The following is a 25,690-nucleotide window of genomic DNA, read 5'->3' on the forward strand; positions in this document are numbered from 1 at the left end:
GAGGCTCCTGCTCTCATGATGTAAATAGCCACTCTGCCTTTTCTAGAGTAAAGCACTTCTTAGCTGTATTTAGTGTTCAGCTGCATTTAGTGTTCAGCTTTTTGCCTCCACTACTGAATGGATCATATTTGCTCATACCAAGCAAATTTCTCTAGATAGATCTCTAAATCCTAAAATCCAGAGCACAGCAGATTTGTATTCAGAAAATATCAAGTCTGTGGCTGCATAGACCTATCACTTAGTGTGGAGACCACTTAGATTTCTACCCTGATAATCCTGCAGTCTGGAAGGGTCCATCTCTTTCAGGCATGCATATCCTGCCTTTCACACTAAGAGCCCCAGGAGGAATCTTTTTCCATGTTATCAACAATATTTTTCTCAGGATATGGTCAATGGCAGGTGTGCCCAACATGTGAGAAGTGAAAGCAGCTGGAACCTAATCTAAGAGTCAGAAATGCAGAGTGGCCACAAAGCCTCACTACTTCCATGCTGACATGTTTTTCTTTCCTTTTGCATTGTAGCAGCAAGAAGGCAGGAGCCAAGGGCAAGGTTGGTGGGCGCTGGAAGTAAAGAGCCAGGCAGGATGGCCTTTAGTGGTGTGCTGAACCCCTGCAGGTCTCCTCTTCCCTCCTTCACCGATCACTTGTGTTCTCATGCCTCAATGATAACAAAAATCACATCAGCCTGCATTGGCTCTTGCTGCTGCTTTTCTTCCTGGAGGGGTCTGGTGGCTTCCTCAGGCAAGGGGAAGCAGGTTCCCTGTGGAACTGGGATGACTCCTTGCTGGCATCTTCAATTCCTGCTGAGCATGTCCCTTATCCTCCTGATACCAGCCCTATGCTGTCCTGTAGATTGCTGTGTACAAATCTCTGGATTTTGTAAATAAAGCACAACCAGTACCTACTCCAATGACAGCCCTCTGGAATGGTGTTTTGTATTTTATTTAATGCCTTCTCCTTTTCCAAGGATTTGGGAATTGGTCCAAACCCTTGCTTAATATCCTTTGATCTGTCTCTGCAAGGGGGAATAGGCTCAGTATGATCAGCAAAGACGCAGGATTGGGGGCTGTTTTAAGCCATCCTACAGACAGATACCAAGAGCTGACTGTTCTCAGGGAGCTCATAATCTGGCTGCCAAATGTAGTTAAATTTCACTTCAAAGTTCGAGTGATGAAGTGCATCAAAGAATGGGGAATAAAGGAACAAATCTCCAGAAGTGGTAGTTTTCAGCACATAGCTTTTATTAAACACAGACAAATGCAATAGAGAATGATTCATTGAAATATGACATTAAAATATTTATTGAGGCAGTTAGCCTGCATACAATATTAAAGTCCAGTACTGAAGTGTGAATTACTTGGTTAATTCAATGTAGATGTCAAAACCCAAGTGGCTGTTACTAAATTCGAGGTGGGTGTCTTTGCCAACCCTTGAACTGCCCTGGTAGAGGGAAGTCCATGAGTCTCTCCCATGTTTCCAAACTCCTGTTTCTGGTGCCTGTGTGCCCGCTCTGGCTCTCTGCTGGCATATGCTGAGGTGTCGTGGAGTCATGGGTGGTTCAGGTGTGAAGAGGCCTGAAAGATCATAGAGCTCCAGCTCCCTGCCATGGGTGGGAACACCTCTCACTAGAGCAGCTTCCTCATAACCCCATCCAACCTGCACTTGAACACTCCCAGGGATGGGGCATCCACAACTCCAGTGCCTCACAATCCTCCCAGTAAAGAATTTCATCCCAGCATCTAATCTAAGCCTGCCCTCTCTCAGTTTAAAACAGTTGCCCCTTGTCCTGACACAGGATACCTTGGTAAAAAACCTCTGCCTTTCTTATAAGCCCCGTTACACACTGAAAGTCACAGTCAGCTCTCCAAGGAGACACCTTCCCTTTCCCTGGCTGCACAGCCCCGGCTCTCGGCCTGTCTCACAAGGGAGGGGTCCCGGCCCACCAGCCCCGTGTCTGTGCTGGGTCTCAGCAGAGAGCCAGGACAGGGCCCCAGCAAAGGCAGACACACTGCAGCGTCCCGTGTAATCACAGGATTGTTAGGGCTGGAAGGCACCTCTGGAGGTTGTTCAGTCCAACCCCCGTGCCAAGGCAGTGTCACCCAGAGCAGGGGACACTGGAATGTGTCCAGGTGGGTTTCAGTATCTCCAGGCAGTGGGATTGTACAGCCAGCCTGTTCCAGTGCCCTGCCATTCTCAGCGTAAAGATGCTCTTCCTTGTGTTGAGGTGGAACTTCTTGTGTTTCAGTTTACAGCCATTGCTCCTTGAGAAGAGGCTGGCACCATCCCCTTGGAGTGATGTGATCCCCTCTGAGTCCTCCCTTCCCCAGACTAAGCAGGCCCAGCTCCCGCAGTCCGTGCTCTCAGGAGAGATGCTGCAGAGCCCTCCTCGCGTCCCTCTCCGGCAGCTGCTCCTTGTCCTTCCCTCACGGAGCAGCCCCGGGCCGGGCACAGCGCTGCGGCCTGCTGGGGCCCTCCGAGCCAGCAGGGGGCGCTGCCGCCCCGGAGCCGCTCTGGCGCTTCACTCCCGCGGGGCGCGGCCATGGCGGCGGGGGCCAGGCGGGCCGTGTGAGCCGGGCCGGGCCGGGCTGGGCTGGGATGGCGGGATGGGTGCGGTGGGGCTCGGTGGGGCAGCGGGGTGGGGGGCCCGGCCGGTCAGTGAGCGGCGGCGTGTCCCCGCAGGTACCCGCTGTTCCAGAGGGGCGGCCCGCAGCTGCGGATCTTCCGTCCCAACTTCTTCATGCTGTTGGTGCGGCCCGGCGTGCCCCAGCCCGAGGACACCGTGCAGTTCCGCGTCTCCATGGAGTGAGCAGCGGGGCTCCTGGGCTGGGAAGGGAAAAGGAAAGGGAATTCTGCATCGGGCAGCGCTTGCAGAGGACGGCCAGGACACTGATTTAATGAGGAGCGCCTCTCCCCTGGTGTTAGTGAGGCTCAGCCTTCCCAGGGACGGGCTGGGGAAGAAGGAAGTGCTTATGAATTTGATCCAGAGTAAGCAAGGTGGTGTCCAGTTATTTGTCAGGACTCTTTTAGTCTGACCAGTTTTCTGGTGCACTTTAGAGCCACTTTTGAGACTGTAGCAGGTTCTGTTACGATCAGCAGCTCCTACTCACAATGAAGAAAAGCATCTCAGGTTGGGCAGTGAGAAAGCCTGCTGAACACAGAATATACCTGGCATTCTGAGTGTTGGGGCTACAGAGGATAAAGTATTTAATAATTGTTACAGTTTATGGATCATAAAACACTGTAGCAGTGTGTGGTGTAGGTTGAGTTTATACTTTCATGTCATGGTTATTTATTCCTCAGTGTCAACCATTCTGTAGTTAATTTTATTTAAATATTTACCTTCTTTTTCTTTCTTTCCCCAAAATGTTTTTTTCACTGCCTAGAATGACAAAATTGGATATCAGGAATTACCTTGAAAAAATATACAATGTGCCAGTAGCTGCAGTGAGGACCAGGATACAGTATGGTAAGTGCAGCTGAGTAATGCAGTGGGATGAATACAGCATCCCTGCACAGCCAGAGTAGACTTTTACCTTTCAAAAGGTCTGTCAGATTTCAGCAGACTTTGGTTGCAGTGGTTCCAGGTGCTTAGCTGGTGTTGTCTCCATAGCTGTTTATTCATCCCTTCAAATGAACGTGCACCACTTCATATTTGAGTGCTTTGATTAAATTATGATGTTAGTTTCACTCTAAAAAGAAAAATCTGAATTTAAAAACGGTAACCTAGCTTGTTCTTTTGTAGTTGGTACTGTTTCTCCTTGGAGACAGTAGGTTTCTCCATTTAAAAGGAACTGCTTCATGTGTTTTAATACAAGTAGTAATTAAACTTAAATCAACTGTAGCCTTCATTTGAAAAATGAGCTGAGATTAACTTGCACGCACACACGTGTGTTATGGAGGTGTTATGGTCTAACAAAAGGCAAAGCTTGTAGAGCAAAGAAAAATACTCTGTTGAACCAGTAGATAATCAGAAAAAAATCATGACAAGCTTTCAGGTTTTTATTACCTGTTGTTACCAGATTTCTACTACAGACTTGAGTGTTTCCACTTGTGGTATTTCTCTCCTGTCTAAGCCCTAGAAACAAAACTAACAACAACAAAAAACACCCAAATGCCCACCAAAATCCCAATTAAAAAAACCCAACCAAAAAAGTGTTCCTAGTTTAACTTATATTGAATTCTGACTTGAAGGCAGAGGGACTCATCTCTAACTGAAATAAGATAGATTTAGATAATATTGCCTTTACATATGAATGCTTCCTTCCACAGAGTTTCTCGACTACAGTTTGGATGCACTCAGCAGTATTTTTCTTTTTTTTTTTTTTAATGTTAATTTACATTTTTGATTACCAGGCAGTGTAATTATTGAGTGGAGAGTGACTTGGTTAGGACACCCTAAGTTAAGAAGAAACCTGGAATATGTTTATGTGAAAACCAGAATTAAATTAAGTCATAAATACCAAACACATGTAGTTCCAAACAGCACTGAGAAATAGTCATGCTTGTCCTTATAACTATTTTGTCTGTCAATGCTAATTTTAGGTGGTGGTATATAGTCAGGGATAAAAGAGAGTTAGATTGCCTAATAATCTGGGAGCTTTAATGTCTGCCTAACATGAAGAGGGTAAGTTGCATTTCCCACTTCATTTTGACCAGCATAGTTGGAGGAGGCTGAGGTGCTTTAGTTTGTTTGGATGTGGAATATAATATCCTGGAGTACAAACAGTAGATCCAGCTCATCAGCTGAATCAGCTGTCAAGTTTAAGGCTATTTAGGGATCATTTTCTCCTTGTTTTCCTGAAGCTGTGGATGTTGGGAGCTCATCACCCCTGGTGCCCACTAGGGAGACTTTTCTCCTTGCTTCTTTGCAGACTTTGTGTGTGAAGACACAGTGGCATCAGGCTGGTGATGCCTTGGTTCCCTGCTTGCAAACAAGAAGAGCAGTGTCCACTACTTTCAGTACACTTTAATAATTGTGGTGCTGTGCTGGCATTGCTTTGGAGAACTCAGAAGTCCTGGGAAATAAAAGATGGGATTCTTTTCATTTCTGCAGGTGCAAACAACAAGAGGAATCACAGGAATCAGAGAGTGAAGAAGCCAGATTACAAGGTTGCCTATGTACAGCTGGTGAGTTGAGTTAATGTGGATGATTGTGAGGAAGGAGGAAGACACTGTTAACCAGCCAAGCTGAAATGGCCATTGAATTCTCCTGGTTGGCTGAGTATTTCTGCCAGTCCTCTAATAGTGACAGATTCTTTAGCACATACTCCAGAATGAAATGAAATTTAAATGACTTGGTCTGAGGATCAAATTCAAACACATGGTTAGTTTTTAAGTGCTGAGTTGGTTTGAGGTCTGTCTGTAGGTTGTGGCTGATGTCATAGGGTGCTGCTTTGCCAGAGTTTCATGCTGACCCTGTACTCTGTGTGCTGGAAGGTTCACGACTTGTGTGGTTAATTGCTGAAATGTCCAGTAAGTGAAAGAATATATTGTGAGGGCAGGGAACTTCTTATTAAAGGTCTTTGAATTTCAGAGAAGACTAAGGCTTATTCCTTGGAGAGCCTTTAGTCATGTCTAAACAAGCATTCTTTGTGGCTGAACTGGACTCTGAAACATACATTGGTTGCCCAGTGGAAAAGGAGCTTCATGTTCTTGTAAATTTCTTTCATAACAGGACCATATTATAGTTTAATCTGCTGTTGGGATTACCTGTCTTTATACAAAAAAGAAGTGCAACCAGTGACAGAAAACCCCTTCACATACCAAAATGGCATTAAAGGGATGGTATTTATGGTTGTAAAACCATAAGCTCAAAATTGCAGTTGGCAACACAACTTCACTGTTACTCTGTGTTGGGACAAGGATTCAGTGTTAAGGGAACACTCTCTGATCTTAGGGACTGTTTAAAACTTCATACAGACTTGGGGTCAAACTCAAAAGGCACAAACAATGAGAAATCTGATTTTTAATATTTTAAAGTTTAAATGTGCTGAGAAGATTTTTTTTCTAAGCCTCTTCTGGGAAGGGGAGTAGAAAGAAAAGTGAGGACCAAGTGTTTTTCTAGACAGCCCTTACCTAATTTAAAAGAATAGCATAAAGTGCAATGTTACTAAAAACTGACAGAGATGTATTTAGATGAGGAATAACTTTGATTTACTCTGCTGAAGTTAAAGGCAACCTCATCTCTCTAAGGATTTTACATTACTGTGGCTAAAACACACATTCCTTCTTCAAGGAAGAGTCTCTTGCTTTGGTGAGAAAATTCACCCTCCTGGATTTTCTGTGCTAGGTTTTTGTTTGCTGGAGAGCAGGACTGTACAATTAGGAAGTAAGTGCTTGGATTGATGATGCTGTATGTCAAGTTGCTTTCTCTGGGTGTTCTTCCTTTTAGTAGGTGGTTGCAGGCACTTTCCATTGCCACAGCCCCCTCCTAGTGACTTCCTTGTTTTTAGAAACTTGTTTCCCAAGACTGAAGCTGACATGGGTCTCTAGTGAACTGTAGTTAGTTCTCAAATTTTATTTCACTGTAGTGCAGTCTTGTATCCTGTGTCTGCTGAGGTGAGGAGTCTGCAACCATTGATATTCACAGGGAAGGAGTGGGAAGCAGAATGCTGCTGCTCTGTTGGAGCAGGATGTTTAAGGCAGTGTGCATTTATTTCACATTCAGCCTCTCAACCTAGAATGGTTGCCATAGCCTTAAGGGTTGGTCAGCCCAGGTGTGGAGATTTATCTAAACTAGCTTGGTGTTTGAGGCAGGTGTGTAGGAGTACTTTGGTTGTTCCTCCAGCCTCCCATTTTGTCTTCTGGGCAATGCACAGAGCCCTGTTGCACTGGGCTGAGATCCCTTAGTACATGGGACAGCAAGAGTCCCCTATTGCCTTACACTGTAGTTACCATAATAAGTTCTTAAACAATGCCATATTTTCCATCTCTTCCATGAACAGGGTCAGGGAGGGAATCCTGACTGTTTGCTAAGCTCTTGCCAGTGAAGCTTGGTCTCTGTGTTTTTTCCTCACCTCATTCCTGGTCTCTTTGGTCTATTTTTTCCAATTGTTGTTGTGGTCTGTTAATTCCATTAACATTTAGGTTTCTTTGTTCCTTCCCCTTTCTCTTTTTACTTTTGTTTGTTGCTTTTCATCACTAGCTCTGATGTCTCAGACAATGACCTCCCAGCTCTGTGTTCACACCAGCTTGAAACAGTGGGTGAAGCCAGAAACCCAGTGTCATTTTTGAATCTAAAGGGTTTGCTTTCGTTCTCGTTCATGGTGTGATCAGGCCATTAGAGGCCCCATGCAGTCCATTGTTAATATCTGCCTAATTTAGGAAAGTCTTTGGTAACCACTGTAAAATCCTTATTTTCATGAGAATTGTTTGCATCTGCCATGAGTCAGAGTAGCTGGGCTTTCCCACCATTTTTACCAGCTGTGTTTTCTCTCATTAATCCAGTTTCAAGTTAAAACTGCTTATGACTGGAAAAATACAGATGGGTTTTTGGAAGGTCTTGGGCTGATCTTTCTGTTGCCCACTAGGTGGAAGTATTGCTCTTTCCAGTGTGGCTTTGCAGCTGTGGTGCAGTTTACCTGAATGAAATTGAGTTTATTCTCATGAGCAGTTATATTTCCATGCTTCATAAAGCATCACCTTATGTGTCCCAGTGCAACACACACATCCATTGACTTACTGCAAGTGTCTCAAAGGTGGAAGGTGTATGAAGTCATAGTCAACATGCCCTTAGGTGTCAGACTAGTGCCCCAGCTGTTCCACATGTAAGAATTGTTGTCCATTCTTTTCCAAATACTATTTCTTGGAGATTCAGAGCTGTTTACTTTATTCTCAGGCGGTAACTGGACAAATACGTGATCTGTCCAAGCATAATATTTTCACACTAAAGAAATACCTCAAATCATAGAAGGCTGTGGATCAACAATATCTTGCCATTCCAGAGCCTGCTTGTCTTTTTTCCCCTTTTGGAATGTGGTGAGAAAGGTTTGAGTTAGAGACTTATGGCCCTGTGTATCAATGCTACTTTTCTACACTGTACTATTTTTTAATTAAACCCAGTTTTATATCTTTGCAAACTAGATAAAATAAATGTAATACAGCAGCTTTTCTCCTTATTTCAATACAGTTGTAATTATTATAATGAAAATAAAAAAAAAAAAAAAGAAGAAAAGAAAGCCAGTGGGAAACTGCAGTTCCATTAACATCAGGGAAATTTAAAAAAAACAACAATATCCCTTCCTTCTCCTCCTTCAGTGTTCTCACTGGTTTAGCTTAACAGGTGTTAGTACCCGTGGGAGCACAACTGTAGACAAGCCTCTGGAATCCAGACCTATTTTTAATTAAACTTGTTTTGAGAAATCTAGTGGAGATGGCTGTAAAAAGGAGTCTGACCTTGTCAGTGGTAGGACTAACACCTATTTAGCTGCTTGAATTATGGCACCAGTGGGAATGTTTTTGCAAATGCTTTCTCCTCAACCCCTGTTTAGAGTATCCTGTACACTCACAGTAATTAACCTCTTTGCACATCAGATGTGACAGCAGTTTTCTTTTGAATTTAGGGGAAACTTGGATGGTCCATATGCAGTGTTGTTCCTGAGTGGATTTTTGAAGTTGCTTTCTGTGCTGTTTTGCCATACATTTTAGCATCAGATGTTACCACTGCTGTAGTAGGAGAATTGTTCAAATGCACTGGATTATTAAACTTAGCTGCATTTGCTGCTACTGCTAGACTGAATCTCGTGCTTTTGGGAGTCCAACATTTTTGTAGTTAATGGTATGATAAACATCACTTTTCTGTTAATTCTGAAGGACAGTAGTAAGTGCTTCAATTATCCAAATAACCAGAAGATCTTAGAGTTGTTTACATGATCATTGTTTGCTGCATCATTGCTGCACAGTAATATCTGTGCTGATCGTTCCTAAACTTTTCAGGGAATTCAAAGGTCAGAGAAGTATAAGTGAATTTGTGCTGGATAATCCTTCCAGCAGTTTTCTGACGTGAGGCTCTGCAGTGGAAAGGCCAGCACTTGACTCCATAGGCCTAATTACGGTCATTTAACCTCCCATTAAAATGAATGGAGGCAATTTGTATCACTCCTGTGGTAACTCCTTAGCCAGACTCCAAGAACAAGGTGTGTTTTCACCCTTTCTTAGGACACAGGCCTGAAATCTAATGGGAAAAGAATGTTTGATGCTTAGGTCACTTTTTATAGTGAAGGATGTTATTAGCATTTAACAAATGAATCCTCATAAGACATTGTATATAATTCACTTTTACTTTTGGGTAATGCTGAATTGAGGATTAGGGCTGTGCAGGAGTAGAGGTTTAATGGGTACTGTTTTTGTTATCTGCACACTGGACCACACACCTCACTTGTGCACAACCATAGAATTTGTAGGAAAAAGGAGGGTCTCTGGGAACACCTCAAACTGAGAACAATAGTGTGTAAAATCATCATGTTGCATTTATTTTTTGAAGTGTTCAATGCCACCTGTCTGAATTGCTTTGTTTGGGGCTTTTTGCTCTTTTTTTATTAGTATTGTAAGGCTTTGCTTGAGAGCAACGTGAACACATGGTGGTAGAGCTTACCCTGACAAATTCCAGAGTATCAGGGGATCACTTCACATTGGTGAAAAAGATCTTTTGCTGTCAGTGCAACACCCAGTTCCATGACAGAATTATACAAGAAAAATTACTTTTTTTCCGGTGTCTATCTTTTTTATAGGATTTTCTTTTAGCACAGTTGTGTTGAGTAGAAAGGTGGTGTTACCTTCTCTCCCTTTCTCTGCTAACTAGAGTAATCACACTGGCAGAAGTTCTAAAGCAGAAGCCAGTTCTAGCCTTTTTAGAGGTCACTTCATCTTACGAGAATTTCAATAATTTAGCTGTTAAAGGGATAAATAGCTTGCAAAAGGTAAACCTGTGAACAAATGCAAGGTTTTCAAGTAAGCCAGAATCTTCCTTTCTGGTTGGATATGCCAGCATTTCATGTTCTAGCAGTTTGTAAACCAGATAAACCCTGATGAACTTGGTAAAAATTGTTGCTTTATTCCATTGAGGATTTCATTCTGAGGATGCATTTATCATATGGTTATCAGATGGTTGCAGTATAGAAGGAAGAACTTTTGTAAAGAACTCTTAAAGAAAAAGCAGCACTGTGTAAAGGAGTGACAATCCTTCTGTTCCTTTGGTAGGCTTTTTTTTAAGGAGGTGGCAAATGAGCTTGAGCCTCAGTAGCCTCTGGCATTATGTGGAAGATGCACTGAGTGTAAATATGCCTGGACAGACTCACAATCCTTTATGTAAGTTGATGCCCTTTGGTATTTTTGAAATTTTGAAATACCCAAGATACAGGCTTCTTCTGAAAACTAGCTACTGAGCATGCACAATAGCTATTTTTCATACAGCTTTCATCACTCCAGAGCCTTACAGTGCAGTATTACTGCAGAGTATTGTTACTTAAGATTTATCAACCTTCATTTCTCAGGGTGTAATGTCTTGGCTGTTTCAAATCGTGTTTGGCTGCCAGCCAAAATCAGAATTTCTTCACAAAACAAGAGCTGGAAAGAGCCAACTTGTCTGTGCTGATTTTGATTTATTAAAAGACTCCAGATACAGATTGACATTTTTCAGCTCAATATTTGACTTCCACCAGCCTTGAAATGGGAACTGTGAGCACTTTGATAAACAGCTTAAAGGTTTGTCTGGTTTTGCTGCAGCCTCTGTGTGTATCTTTGTTTTCTTCCCTCTTTTAAAAATAATAACTGTTTTGCAATGCTTAGTGAATTACTGTGGATCTTGTTAGTATGCTTTAGGGACAGCTTTCCTTCATTCTCCAATGAGGGAAATGCATTGGTCCTGGAAGCATACCAGAAGGAAAGTGCTGCATAACAAGAACAGTCCCTTACTACACTGTTACCAATATAAATAGTTCTCAGATTTTCAGTGGAGGTGGTGTGCCTACCATGTCAGCCTGAGTTGTTTTCTGACTTGTTTAACTAAAATGGCTTCCCCTCCAGGGCAGACAGGTCTTCAGCATGGGCCCTGTTTGTTCTGGTGGTGCTGCAGGGCTGAGTGACCTGCCCACAATGCAGTTAAAACACAGCAATTTTTAATAATATTAGCAAATTCCTTTCCAAATGCTTCAGTGTGCTAAAATCCTGGGCAGTGCTTGGCCTCAAGGGTGCTTGTTGCTGATCCTGCTACAGGAAGAGGTTCAGTAGGCTGCAGCTCTGGGCTTGTTCAAGGACCATGGTAAGGCCAGTTTCTGTGCCATAAAAGAACTTTGTGCTTTAGCTGTCAAAGGAGAGCTATTATGAGGATACCTCCTGGTAATTTAAATGTACAAAAGAGCTGAAACCTCAGAGTGCACACCAGTGGAAAGGAAAACCCTGATATGTTCCAGTTGAGCTTATCCAGGCTAGAATCAAGGAAAAAGCAATGTACATAACAGCTCCCTTGTTGTTTTTGTAGTATGGTCAGGCTCTTAGGAAACCCCCAAGAAGTATGCACTACAAAAACAACCAGAGCACTGCTGGGTAGAGTTGGTATTTTGTAGATTCCAGTCTGGATAATCTCATCTGGGATAAGTCATGTTTTTTTTCTCTCCAAAGCATATGAGATTTAGGTTTTTTCACACCTGTTATTAACCAGGTTGACTATATATGATGAAATAAAACATAGCAGACATTCAGCTGGGTCAGGAACATGGTGATGATTCTGTTGGATTTAATTATGTCATATTTCTGATCCCAAAATGCAGAATGGGTATGCTGGGGAAGGCTTCTTTTGTGGCCTTTGTGGAACCATTTCATAACTGAGCCTCTTGTTTGGTTATATTTACTGCATAAAATCAGAGATTGGCTGATCTGAAAAAAAGCCAAACCCACCTGTTTTCATCTGAAGCACTTAAATACTTTTTTTGAGATTTCTCTATGCAGAATGCTGCCAAAGAAGTTTATGTATGGTAATGTTTGTAAGTGTTTTGGAGAGTCATTTTAGGGTCCAGTTACAAATGTTATTATGCAAGGTCCCATACAGAGTGGAAGGGCTGATACTGTTAAGTTTAATGAAGTTGTACTTAGAGCAAACACCACTAAAAGTAAGTAGGTAATGTTAATGGGATAGTACATTTCCACAGAAAAACGCTTTCCTGCTATTAGATAAAAAACAGAGACCAAGCAAATGTTTATTTTCCAAGTGGGAGACATAGATCTGATGATGATGTTTCACTTAAATGACTTGTCTGTTAGGCAGAATGACTGATGCAGATGTAATCACTTTAATCTCATTAGTGATATATTAGACAGATTGTTCCCACTGTAATTGTTTTACACCATAGTCTTTATGTCTGTTGATAAGAGACCTCTGATATCTGTTATTCTGTATTCCCACATTACACCCTACAATAACAGCTGCTAGGACTGCTCTCTCTTATCCTTAGCTGAGATCTAAACAACTACAACCACTGAGTGCTAACATAATGCATGCCTGCTCCACTGTGTATTTCCCTGGTGGTGTTACTTTAACAAAATCACTTATGCTCATCTTGCTTTTACTGTATGATTCACACATCATTTCTGAGCTGGTTTAAAGTCTTTGAAGAGATGTCCATCTCCTGATAATGCATCTGTGAAAAAAAAAAAAAGTATCTTAAGTAGCACACATGTATCTTGGGGACACGGGTGGAAAGCGATTTCGGGAGATCACGAGGTACCATTCTGCACTAGCTGAAAATTCAGGGTGGTCTTTCACCCTAAGATGATAGCTACTGCAGAAAGTCTGGAATGTCTCTCTGACCATTTGTTTTCTCTTTAGGGCCAAGGACAAACCTTTCAGTTTCCCAACCTGTTTCCAGAGAAAGAACAAGACGCAGAAACTCGCTCTTTCGATGACTTCAGGGATAAATTTATGGAGAAAGAGAAGCAGAAGCAGGAAGGTGACCCCAGACGAGGTGGAGTCCCTGATTGGTTTGGACTTTGATGCAACAAGCCAGCTGCCTTCCTTTAGGCTCAGAGGGATTTTGATTAGCACAACTTGCACTCTTCCTTTCTCATAGTGACTGAGTGTTTATTCTTGGGCAGCCCTTGCTAGCGTGCCTTTTTTCTGGCTATTTGTGCATGCCTACAACAAAACGGCCCTGAAGAAATAAAAAGGTAAAATAAATCTGACTGCTCCAGGTCTTTTCTGTGAACTTGTGGACTCTTTCTAAAATGTGGAATTCCTTGTTGTCAGTTCTGGCTATGTCATTGTGTGTATCTTTTTCATGCTGCTGTGGGTTGTTTAATAGAAATAGGGTATTTAATTTCTAGGATACATGCAATTTGTATTGACTAGAGTATATAAAAGTCAAGATAGGTTAGCCAGAGCTGGACATGAAAGTGTAGAAAACTGGACTATAGGCTCAGGATACAGGGATCCCTTATTGTCACTTACTGTGTCCTGCTATCCTATTGCCTTTCTTGCAGTGACCCCTCCTTTCCTGGATGTGATCTTATTGTAGTCTTGTAACAGTTGTGTGGCATGTTGGGGACAGTGTTTATAGGGCAGGTTTGTGACTGGACTCATAGGTGTTTGATCCCCTTAAGCATCAAGGAGCAGACACAGGTGGTGCACGTCTCTGCTTGCTGTTGTGCAGTGAAGGTGTGCTCTGTGACCAGCCTGCTTTAAGAATGTTTACTGGCACTGTTGTGCTGGTGTTCCTTCCCCTCTCCACAGCTACCTTGCAGTACTGGCAAGTGTCCTGTGTGGATACAGTTTTATTGGCTTAGAAATGCTTCTGCCAGTGTAGCCTGTTTTGTACTGAGGACTAATAAAAAGACTCTTTTTTTCTGGTGTAACTCCTTCTTCCAAGTTACTGATGCCAGGGCAGTGGTAGAACTTTTCTAGGCCTTCTGGGCTGCCACGTTCAGTGTTTTCATTTCTTGGCTTTGTGGCTGTTTCTCCTTGCTCTGATGAGGATATTTCCTCTTTTCCATTGTGGAGTAATGTGCTCTGCTGTTGTGTCAGAAATAGTGGGGGAAAAGGAGGGCTAGGAGGGACTTCACAGATGGAGAAGGTACTTCTGCAGACTGTTTTCTAGAACACAGCACATGCAGGGTTAAATGTATAGGTAATATTTCACTGGCTTTTGCATTCTGCCACTTGGAGCAATTGGCAGGGTAGTGAATGAGCCTATGCCTTCAACGCTTGTACCCGGGTGCTCTCCTTTCTTGTTCTGTGTCTGAACTTCTTGTTTGGACAGCTAGCAAGATGTTTACAAGGAAACAGCTGTTCTCCAGAGAGTCAATCCAAGTAGGATTTTACGCACCCCCTTCTGTTCATTAGTCACCTCTTTCTCCCTGCTACTTCCCTTGTGCATGACCATCCACCTCCTTCTGTGCTTTGCTGCTGACACCCCCCTCTTTGTCCACTTTCCAAGGGGGATCGTGTATGATCTAAGTTAGCTGGTACTTAAACAGAGAGATGCTCTTAGAGAGAGGGAGATAAGTGAGGATTTGCTACTCTCAGCCTGCCAGCAGAGTTGCAGTTGTAGATGTGGAAAAATACTGACTTCACTGAAAACAGTTCATATGTTTGGCATATCTGCAAAGGTGACATTTCCAGAGTTTTGTAGTGACATGTGAAACTCCAGGTTAAATCAGGAGCTGATACTGCAACTTGGGCTATGTTCCTTTAATATATTATGGAATTTGCTATTTCTTCTTCACTGTCCTTTTGTGTTTATCTTCAATGTAGGTAACTCAATCTTTCTCACCATGGTGAAGATGGAAAGGGCTCATCTAGTGCTGCCATATGTCTTCCTAACTGGTTGGTCAGCCTTGAGCAAACAGCCAGGTATGTTAGTTCTGGATAGATGAGGCTGCCTTAGGTGTAACAGCAAAGATAAATCTAACCATCACCCTTTGCCTTCCCTGTTAATGGTCAGGAGATGTTGGAGTTGCCAGCTTCTGTACTGGCATTGAAGACTAAAGATGAGTGAAATTTATTTTCTGGCCCATATGTGCTCTAGGCTCAGTGAGTATCAAAGCACCTGTGCAGGTCTACCATGCTTTGCTACGCTTTGATTTCTCCATGGGCAATTAATTTCCAGCTCATGTTCAAGGCAAGTTTCTGTCTAGAGTGGCACAAAAGGGAAGAAACAGAGATGCAGATCTATCCATATCTGTATGAAGTTGCTGTAACCAAATTCTTGCAGATACTCAAGCTGCATAAGAGAGCAATCATGTAATCCTGTAGAAGGGTTTGAGTTGGAAGGGACCTAAAAGATGACCTAGTTCCAATCCACTGTTACTGGACAGAGACTCATTCCTCAGTGTTACCAGCCACCTCTAAAACAGTATTCCTGTGAAATTAAGGTAGGATTTGAAAAAGAGGAAAGAGTCCCTGACCCACCACTATTTTGCTTTAATGCTCCTGATTGCTGTGGAATGGGATTAAAAAGATCTCGAGTCTTTTGCCAGATCCTTGTTGAGCAGTGCTTCTGAGGAGGTGCTAGTGGTTGATGTGATCTGGTGCTTCAGTGCTTCACAAATCTCATCCCCCAAGCTGTGCAGGTGGACTAAAAGATAGCAGAGAATACTTTAATACAAAGGCACAGATTATATCAGATGTACCAGAGAGAAGTACAGCAAACAAGTGCTGAAACTAGGACAGGGAGACCCAGAGTCTTTTCTGAGTTGTGTTCAATGTACTGTGCTCTTCCAGCACATCCTGGTGTATGTTTTGGGTGATGTAAAGGGTCAGCAGCTCCTGTAAAGTCACATCTAGCCCTGCTGTCCGAGGTGTCGAGCTATCCTTGGCTGTGTCAGCAGCCATATCTGTGGGCCAAGGATGTGGATGTACACATGAACAGCTTCTCCAAGGAGCAGAGCAGTGACTTGGTTGAGGAGACTGATGTTGACTGTGGTGCAGGAGAGGCCATGTCCTGCACTTTGTGTGCCCAGCTCTGCAGCTGCTGCTTTCTCTGACGTGCAAGGGAGATGCTGAATGCAGTTTCTTTCCTCTCCCAATGTGTGCAGCCCCCCAAAGAGAGTAACCTGCTGGATCAGCCAGTGCATGTGCAGTTGGCTGTGCTGGCCAGTCTGGTGGAGAAAGGCATTGGCTGTGCAATACCATCCAGCTATCCCAGCAATACCAGGACACTTCAGTGGGGACATGCAATTGCTTCTGCTTTTTTTTGAAACAAACCAAAATGAATTGCAGAGACAGTGCAGAGGTGATTATCTAAGTGACTCCCCTAACATTACACCTTAGGAATGAGTTTTTTGTTGAAGGTGTGGGCACCTAGTGCTCTGGTGGGCACTAGGGACAGGTCCTTGCAGATAAGGAAGTTACTGAGTCTTGTAACCATTTGTCATCATCTGAGCCTTGCAATGTGACCTCAGAGGGTTCAGCACAGCTGCTAAGTGGTTGGATGTAAAGCTGTGGTAGTGGTAGCTTTATCTTCTGTGTTACCCAGACTATAGTCATATATATATATATATATATATAGTCATAGAATGGTTTGGACTGAAAGGGACCTTTAAAAATCACTTAGTCCATCAACCTGGTGATGAGCAGGGATGTTTTCAACTAGATCAGGTTGTTCAGAGCACAGTCCAACCTGTCCTTGAATGTTTCTAGGAATTGGGCATCCACCACCTCTCTGGGAAACCTGTTCCAGTGTTATACCATCCACATAGTAAAAATCTTTCTTATATCTAACCTACACTGACCCTCTTAGTTTCAAACCATTATCCCTAATCCTATTGGAACAGGCCCTGCTAAAATATCTATCCCCATCCTTCTTACAGGCCCCCTTTCAATGCTGAAAGACTACAGTGAGGTCTTCACAAAGTCTACTCCAGGCTGAACAACCTCAACTTTCTCAGCCTTTCCTCGTGGCAGAGGTGTTCCATCCCTCTAATCTCTTCATGACCCAATTCAGGAGCAGAACCTTGCACCTGGCCTTGCTGAATCTCACAAGATTCCCACTTTTTGATCTTGTCCAGATCCCTCTGAATGGCATCTCATCCCTCAGGTGTGCCAATGCATCACTCAGCTCCCATACTGGGACCCCCAAATTATGCATTGGGTGACAGAAAAATGTATTCAATGATTTGTTCTACTCTTGACCCACTGCCATTAGCAGTGCTGAATGAATGAAGCAGTAGGAAAATTTGGCTTACTTTATCCAATGTAGATTTGCTGTGGAAAATATCTTAATGGCTGGGGAATTCCTGCTCCTTCCAGGTTATCCCAATGACATCAAAACTGTGGTTTTTATTTTGGGAGAACTATTTTACTTTTTTGAATTTTCAGGCTGTAGGACAGACTATTGACTGTTCTTAAGCTCTGGCATATTTGTGGAAGGGCTTGCAGAGAGTGGTGAAGGCTGGAGAGAGGATACCTGCTCAGTGTGTGCAGCAGGGCAAGGTATGAAAGCAAGTGCTATTTTTCCTGGGAGGAGTGAGAACTATAAAACTATTATCTTGACAGTGCTGCTTTCTCCTGAAGAAAAGTTCAAGGACTGCTCAGAGTCCAATTTAAAGCAGTTGTCTGAGAATGGCTTTTGGGTGGCTTGTATGCCAAGGCTCATAGGTACCACAGCTAAAAAGGAGCATTGTGATAATCCCTTTTGACCTCCTGAATGACACACACCATAAAATTTCATGCTGTATTTTCTGTGCATAGGCCAGAAGCTTGTGGTTTAATGTTACCTGGAATAGATTTCAAGGTTTGAACTTGACCAGCATTGCAGGACCAAGTCATTTTCCTTGAATAAGCTGGGCCCAAACAGCATGAAAGTCACCAACATGTTGTCATTTGTCCTGTGAATTACACAGAGTGGTTGCAATGGGGAAAACTGAGCGTTGCTGCTCAGGAATCATGTGTTTGTAGAGAAGGGAGGTAATTCCTGTAAATATTATTTTCCTTAAATGCAAAAGGTTTTAGACTAGATAAGATGACTTAGTGGTTGAGCCATTCCTTCTGAAGTGATTTATGAGTGTTTAGACAGCATTTAGCTCTTTGTGTATAGTATGGCTTATCAAAGTGTGTGCTGCTGTTGCAGACACACCCAGCTTGTAGAATTTGGGAAATACATCAGTCACTAATTCTGTGACTTGAGAGCACAGTAATTAGGGCCTGGTGCAAAACTCATTGCTTTTAATTGCAAAATAGAACTAATTACTAGTCTTTTAATCTTTCCTGCCCTCTGCTGTGAGAAAATGCTGCAAATAAAAAGTGATTAGGACTTTGGAGAATTTGGAGAAGTGGGGAATTAGGCAGTGCATTTTCTTCTGTGGTGACTGTGATGTTGGAGATGTCACACACAGTGTTTTAGGTAAGTCTTGCTTGGAGTCTGGCCCTTTGTGCTATCTGTGTTTCATTTTCCTAAGTTCTTGTTTTAGGAGTCAGACCAATGTCAGTGATTCAAGGCTTGGAAACTTCCGTTCCTAAAATAAGGCTTGGGGAACTCCCTGTGTTGTTTTGTGATTTAGAAGTATTTTGACTCTTGTCTGTCTGTATGCACCTGGAAAAGGAAAATTTCTCAGAGGCAGAGCATAGCTTAGTGTAGCTAAAAAAATGGAATGGCTGTGGGGTGGGCAGGTGTTATCCTCCTAAGTGGAGGGAGAAGCCAGGGAGTTGTTCTGGATCATGTCTGTGTGGTGCATTTTTCGTGAGTCTGTGCTGAAAACAGAGCTGTTGAAGGTTTCTTAGGTCATGAAAAGAGCCTGCTGCAGAGTGAGTTGTGCCAGTGCTTGCACACATGGTAAACCCAGTGTGTGGTGTCTCACAACAGCTGTCAAAGACTGGTCATCATACCCAGAGTCTCTAAACATCCTGTTTATCCTTGCAAGGAGGAACACTTGATTGAAAGATAAATACCAAAAAAAAAAAAAAACCAAAACAAAACTCAACCCCAAAACTGGTGCTAGGAACAACATTTGCCCTTGGGCTAACAAACCTGAAAACAAAAGAAAATAAACATAGGATGGAGGCAAACACATTTCCACACAAGCCCAAATTCTGAAAGGGATTTAGGAGCTGAGCTTGTTTTGGCATGCTTGAAAAAGAAAAAGCCGTGTGGGTGCCAGGATTCTTAGGGCTCTGTATGTGTGCGTGTGCACCAGGGTGAGAGCACAGGAAGAGATGGGGTGTCTGTGGTGATGTGAGGGGGAAATGGCAGACATTGGAGCTGCCAGAAAGCTTTATGCAGGGTCACCCTTGGGGCATGGCTTGCACATTATTTTTTTTTTTTTTAATTAAACATGCCAAGAAAAAATCTTCGAGTTGGCAGCAAGATTTTTTTTTCTTCTTCTCCCTCTGTTTGTTGTTCATTTGTCGCTGCACTGGAGGTCTGTTTACTTTGCTCAAGAGAATGAGGGACCCAAGAGACACTGCTCTGCATGCAAAGTTTTTGTGGAAGGGGCTAGACTAAGAGAAGGGCAGGAACTTTTATGCCTTTTGAAACAGAGGTGGGCTGTTTCTTTTGCTTCTTTGCCCAATGTGTATTGGGTCTGATGCTGCTGCTGCTTTTGCAGATGTAGTTGGGCCCTGGACTTCAAAAATGGGTTCTGTTGTTAAGGGTTGATCAGGCAAATCTCTACAGGGTCCGTGTGAGGAGGCCTAAGATGCCCTAAGACTTGATGTTGGAACTGAGTTGCTCTTAACACTGTGGTGCTCCCCATGGGATTTCTCATGGTAGGTTGCTTTCAAACTGGAGATGGTGCTCTCTCTCCCGGCATCTCCCTGTTGACTCTTCTGAATGAAGTTTGGGATGAATTCATGAACGTGCCATTAAAATGATCTCGTGGATGAAGCAAGGCAGCCCTTCATTCCAGGGATGTAGTGTTTTGAAGGGGACTTTTCCAGAGCTGTGTGGCAGTGTGCTGCTGCTGCTCTTCGTTGCTTTTCATGACTCAGTGAACTTCTGAATGCTTCAGTTTCTCCAGATGGGCTTAATAGTGATTGTGACCTGACTGGAGATCCAATAGAAGAGGAAAAGTGGAGATCGGTGTTACTTTTGCTTGCTGGCACCACAGTGGATGAGGCAGCTTTGTCCAGCTGGATCTTCATACCTTACAGTGCTGAAACAACTAGAAAAGAAACTAAGGGTGCTGCACAAGCAGGGTGAATGTCATTAGATCAACAGATGGGCACATCCCTGTGGATATTTTTTGCACGTGCATTCTTCTAGGTTCTGGGCAGTGAAAGCAGTGGTGTGTGGCTGGCAGAGTTCTGCAGTGTGAGGCAGGGGCAAAGGAATGGCTAATGGATAATTCCACTGGAGCAGAGTTTAGAGCTAAGTGGTGTTCTGCCATTTGGAATATTTCTTATCCTTTTTGACTGGTGAAAGAGGAGGGAGTGGTGGGTCTGCCTATAGCCTCAGTCTTGTGTTCAACACAGCTGTTTTCTGACCCAAGTCAGTTCTGTATTGCCCTAATGCATCGCAGAGCAGAGGTTTCAGTCAACACAAGGAGTTGGCTCCTTTTATCTCCATGTTCCTTGTTTTAATTGATGGGAAAGCTGCTCAGCAATCCCAGGACATATTCCTCTTGCAAATGTTCCCTTAAATACTGGGACACACCATATTGTTTTGGCCACTTTGTCTCCAAGAGGAGGGGGAGGGAGGGAAGGAGCCAGCTGTGATTGTAGAGAGAAAGACCCTCGTAAAAAAATAGTGGAAAGCCTGTAAAATATTAATTCTAGAAGAGGAAGAAATGAGAAGCAATATAATTAGAGATGGACTATGCAGAAGCACCTCACTTTATGATACATGGGAATGAGGACTGTCAGAGAAACAAAAAAGAAGACAAGATAGAAACTGACATTAAATGTTTTCACTCAACAGTGGGTTAGATTAGTGTTGTGCAATTCTTTGCCACAAAATATCAGGGCCAAGAACTTTGCTGGATGCAGAACATACTCTGACTGTTTCTGTGGATAACCAAGATATCAGAGAGCTAATGGTAATATTAAAAGAACAAGTTTTGGGAAGTCTTCGGTGCCACGTGCATCAAGGCACAAGCTGACTCCAGCAGATGGAGATTGGGATGGGAAGAGACTTAACTTATTTCGGAAGTGAAATAGTCTGTGAGCTGCCTCTCGCAGGGTTTCTTTTCCTGACCTTTGGATCAGCCTCTGTTGTGTTGCAGAATCCCAGCCGAGATGGAGCTTGGGAAAGACATCAGGCTTGGCAGCTGTCTCAGCTACAGTACATCCAGTTATGTGGTGGACCCTGTGGGGAGGTGGAGCACCCTTCTGCATTCTTCAGCTGCCACTTGTGAACGTCTTGATTTCCCCCTGCCCCCAAAAGAAAGCTCATTTCTGTGGTCTGGGAATCAGGAGAGTGAGCTCCCAAATTGTGTTTGGCTAAATTGGCTAAATTGTGTTTGGCTAAATTCTGCCTTCATTTTGTGTTATAGAAATTACCTACTGGTGATCACTCTCCTCTGCACCCTGCTTGTTTTTCTGGCTAATGTCTAGGTGTCCTTAGTGAAAAGTGCCCCCTCCTTTTCTTCCTTGGTGGAGTATGACATGCTGCCCAAAATATTGATGTACTGATGTTGATTTCATAATGGTTTCATAATTTGCTTTTTAAAAAAATTCCCTGTTTTAGCTATCTTGAAAAAAATAGCAAAGGAGCTTTGAACACCTTAGCTGTAGAGCTGTGCTGTTCAGTAATAACTTCTCAGTGAAAGAACTGTTTTGTTTTTATTGTATTTTCTTTTCACTGCTTTTAATAGCTATAAACAACCTCTGTGTGGAGTGTATCTTGAAACTTGTGACCAGCTGGGTGAGGGGCCTCCATATCAATTTCAAGCCTGTGGAGAAGAGAGCATAACAGGTCCCTGACTGCTCCAGCCACTTCCTGCCTGCCAAGGAATGCTGGAAACAGAGGTCATTATTGCACAAGTAATTAAAGGTTCATCAGCCCTACCTCTCTGATTGCTTAAGGCCATTGTAGTAAGGGACAAATACTCCTCCTTGCCCACTGTTATTTGTTTTCTGCTTGCTGTTTTTCTTGGCATGAGAAGAGGAATTATGAAGACTCTTGAGTAGGATTGGGAGTGCTGTGGTCTAATGCATTTGGCTGTGGCCCTGGGTATGTTGTGGATCACTCTAGTAGTGAGAAATGGACTGCCTGCAGGGCCCCCTCTTTTCCTGCTTTTCCCCAAGATCCAGACACCAGAGAGATGGCTCTCAAAAGGCAGGTCCATGTTGCCCAGGCCCAGCCTTGGGGAGGTCTGTAGAGCTGTGCCTCTGAATAGCTGAAGTGCATCCTATTCTCATATTAGCAGACATGGGGATTTTATTCCATCTGAGATGGACTCCAAAAATGTGAGACTGACTTATAGTGGGAGGGTTTCCTATGAATTTTCTTAAAGGGATTAATTTCTCTTTCTGTGGTTTGAACTCTGAAGTTCACATTTTTGTATGTTTTTTCTCCATTACACTATGCAAGAAATTACTTTGTCTTTTAAATAGACACTGAGACTCACTTATGAGCAGGGGCCTCTTAAAAAAAGAAGTAAGCACCACATATTTTGCGTCTTTGACAGAATCACAAGAGTAGGGCAGACTGAGCAATGCACCCTTTAACCATCTGTCCCTCAAGATCTGGAGAGGTTTTTATCTTTGAGGAGCACAGCCCAGAAACATGGGATGTCATGTTGCTGTTCTCCAGTTTTCCTTCTGTGGGTGAATGATTGTCACCACTATAGAAAGAAATGAGCCCCCATTGTGCTGAATCTCCTTGTCTTCAGGAATAGTGGAAGAAACACCTGAGAAGAAAAAGAGAGGTGGCTTTTGGTCCCTTTGGTCCAGTAACATTGTGAATGAGCCTCACAGTATGGCTGGTACAGGGTGAGCATTTCCCTCCCTCCTGGCAGTGTAAAAGGGGATTGAGCTTGGACTGCACCCCAAAAGTCTCCTTTTGGTAAAGACGTTTTGCCCCTGTGAGCCTGGCTTCAGGGGCTTTGCTGTAGCTCAGAAACAGCTTGAAGGGCACATGTTGGGTAGGCAGATGGGGAGGGTGATGGAGATGATCTGCTGAAGATGGAGAAGTGTGGAATGAGGAGTGACAAAAGGGCAGCCATGTGGTTGACCCTGTGAGAGTGGAGGAGGGGAAGAACTCATTTCAAATGGAGCAAGGAGCCAGCAGCAAAGTTGCCTGGAATATGAGGTGGAGGCGGAAAAGGGTTGGTGGAGTGATTAGACCTGAGGTTACTCTGTGTGTGTGTCTGCAGGGGACTCACATAACTCCTTGGTCAGCCTGCAGGGGCTGTCCAATCAACAGTCCTGTGCCAGTCCAGCCCAGGATGCTCCAAGGTGACACTAATCCTGCTGCAGAGCAGAGGGGTGTCTCCAGAGGTCCCGGGGCACTGCATCTCCACCCGTGAATGCAGCCCCTAGAATGGCAGCCTTACGAGAGACACTGCATAATGGCCTGTTTTGAATTTGTATTTCATTTGCCTCCCATATGGGATCAGTTTTTCCCTTTTCTTTATTTTTTTTAATAGCGTTTTTCCTAGTCATAATAATCAGCATTTCCCTGCCTTCTCCCCTTCATTTTTCACAGCTGGCTTTGATTGGTTTCAGTGCTGCAGATGCTCCTTGGACCCAGAAGAAGGGGCAAAGGTTCTTTTCCTTTTCAGTGCGAGGCAGCCCTGCCGGAGGGCTGGGGGAGGCTGGTGCTCCCAGTCTGGCTACTCTTTGCTGTGGCCCCAGCCGGCCTCTTGTGCCTCTGGTGAGGTTTGCCAAATTGCAAGATAATTTCTCTGCCAAAGGCCTGGGGAAGATCACAAGTTGTTGATGGCGTGCATGCCCCTTCTCTTGTGCCGTTCAAAAACAACTGTTCCTGTGAGCAAGAGGGGCAGGATCCCCAAACGCCTCGTGCTCACAGAGTACAAAGGGCCAGAGTGCATCTGCAGAGAGTGTGCCGACTCTGACTCATATTTCTGGGTCTGTGAGCCATCAGGCTGGTGGCAGCTGCAGCCCCACACAATGACCAGGCGAGGTCCGTGGTTCTGCACATGGGCGTGATCAACCTGCACCCTGTGTCGTGCTCCACCAAAAGGAGCTGGCAGGAACACCAGTGCAAAGCACCCTGAGTGCATGAATTGGCACAGGAAAAAAATATAGTTGTAGTTATTGGATGGGCAGGCAGACTTTCCTGATTTTTTTAGAGCATGAGTCAAACACGAATCGTATGGCAGAAAGGAGAAACTTCCCTTGGAGGCAACTTAATCTGCAAGTGCCTGATGTGGGGTTTCTAGCAACTTCCTTTAAAGCAGCTTGTGCTGGTCGCTGTCGGAGATGGACGGTTGAGTTGACAGTCATTCAGCTGATCTGTTATGGCTATTCCTGCATTCCAAGCACCATCCAAGAGAATGAGACATAGCATTGCACAAGACCAAAAGAAAGTAAATGTTTACAGGCACAACACACATTTCAGCTTGTTACATGTTCCTGAGCAGTGAAAGAAATGAAACAATAATTAAAACAGGTCCCAAGTCTCAGTGTGTATCTTGGCTCGCAGTGCTGTCCTCTTGGAGCGCTGCCTCTGCCTCTCTGATCCCAGCCTGAGCAGCACCACTGGGCCATTGCATCCAGGTCAAGGTCCTTCCAGTTACTCCAAGTACGTCCCCTTTCTGAGAACTGCAAGAGCCTTTTGGTGAGGTGATTTTGTGGTTTGTGACGGAATTGGGTGCTTGATGTTTTCCCAGCACCCAGTCATGCTGGGATCTCCTGGGACATGTTTGCCATGTCCAAAATGTTGGGGTAGAGGATGTTTATGTGGATTTATTCCCATGGGAGAAGGGTGGAGAAAGTAGAGGAGCACAAGAGAGGTGGGCATTTAAATAATTTGTTCCCTGAACAATCCCTTTTTAATTGTCTAGCTTGTCTTTGTGTGCACTCAGGGAAGAAATTAGGGTGCAACAAAGCAGATGTTGAGCAGTGAAGGGCTGTGTTGGCACATCTGATGGCTGTGCCAGAAAGGAAGCAGGTGAGCAGCTACCTCTGCTCTCCTGCTCTGAGCACAGTGCTGCTCACAGCACAGCTCAAAGGACAGGATGTCTCCTGGTCATGAGTCAGGTGCAGGAGAGAAGAGGGCCTCTGCTCTGCCACTCTTTTCCCAAGGAGAAAAGTAGAGGGCCAGGGTGGGGGGAGTTGTTTTGCATGAAAGGGTGAAGCAATGGAGTCTTTCTCTTGAGAACAAAAAATGGAGAGAGAGTGGAGGGGCGACTGAAACACCCTCTCCCCCAGAGTTGCTCTGTGCTTTGTGGTACCTCCTGCCAAGCTGTGAGGCTCTTGCAGCACCATCTTGGCCTTCACACCAAGAGAAATTTGTTGCCCTGCAAGTCAGTCCCTGGCAAGAGGAAGAGCCTTTTTAGTAATGATCAGCCCACCATGCACATGGCACAGAGGGACAGACCTCCCTCCATGCATGCATTACCCTGAGCTCAGGCGTAGACTCGATATCCACATATGAGCAATAGCTGTAGCTGCTGACTCACGTCACTTTTCTTGGTTCTCTCATTTCAGCAGTGAGCTGGCCAGATATTATTCATTTTATTTGAGATGTCTGCAGAAGGTATAAATGTCTGGGCTTCCTGTGAGGAACAGATGAAGTCTGAAAGACACACGGTAAATATGTGCAACAGACTGTCTGACAGCACACCTACAGCACTGACTAGGG

The 25,690-nt window shown here is 44.0% G+C and overlaps 2 protein-coding genes across 2 annotated transcripts in view; both read left to right on the forward strand.

Moving 5' to 3' along the window:
* TNNT3 (troponin T3, fast skeletal type) overlaps window positions 1-914 on the forward strand; it is a gene marked incomplete at its 5' end in the record, with an annotated part of 31,983 nt that extends 31,069 nt beyond the window's left edge. The window contains 1 exon segment of the mRNA XM_079309984.1: window positions 522-914. Coding sequence (XP_079166110.1) covers window positions 522-570 — 49 coding nt within the window. The 3' untranslated portion in view covers window positions 571-914.
* A 1,593-nt stretch (window positions 915-2,507) lies between these two features.
* On the forward strand, window positions 2,508-13,167 carry MRPL23 (mitochondrial ribosomal protein L23). Its single transcript, XM_079310076.1, has 5 exons — window positions 2,508-2,564; window positions 2,679-2,801; window positions 3,383-3,465; window positions 5,053-5,126; window positions 12,820-13,167. The coding sequence occupies exons 1-5, from the start codon at window positions 2,539-2,541 to the stop codon at window positions 12,982-12,984; spliced, it is 471 nt and encodes a 156-aa protein (XP_079166202.1). The 5' UTR covers window positions 2,508-2,538; the 3' UTR covers window positions 12,985-13,167.
* Window positions 13,168-25,690: the final 12,523 nt, after the last annotated feature.

Source organism: Erithacus rubecula, assembly GCF_903797595.1.
Source record: "Erithacus rubecula genome assembly, chromosome: 6".
In the NCBI taxonomy this organism is placed as follows: domain Eukaryota; kingdom Metazoa; phylum Chordata; class Aves; order Passeriformes; family Muscicapidae; genus Erithacus; species Erithacus rubecula.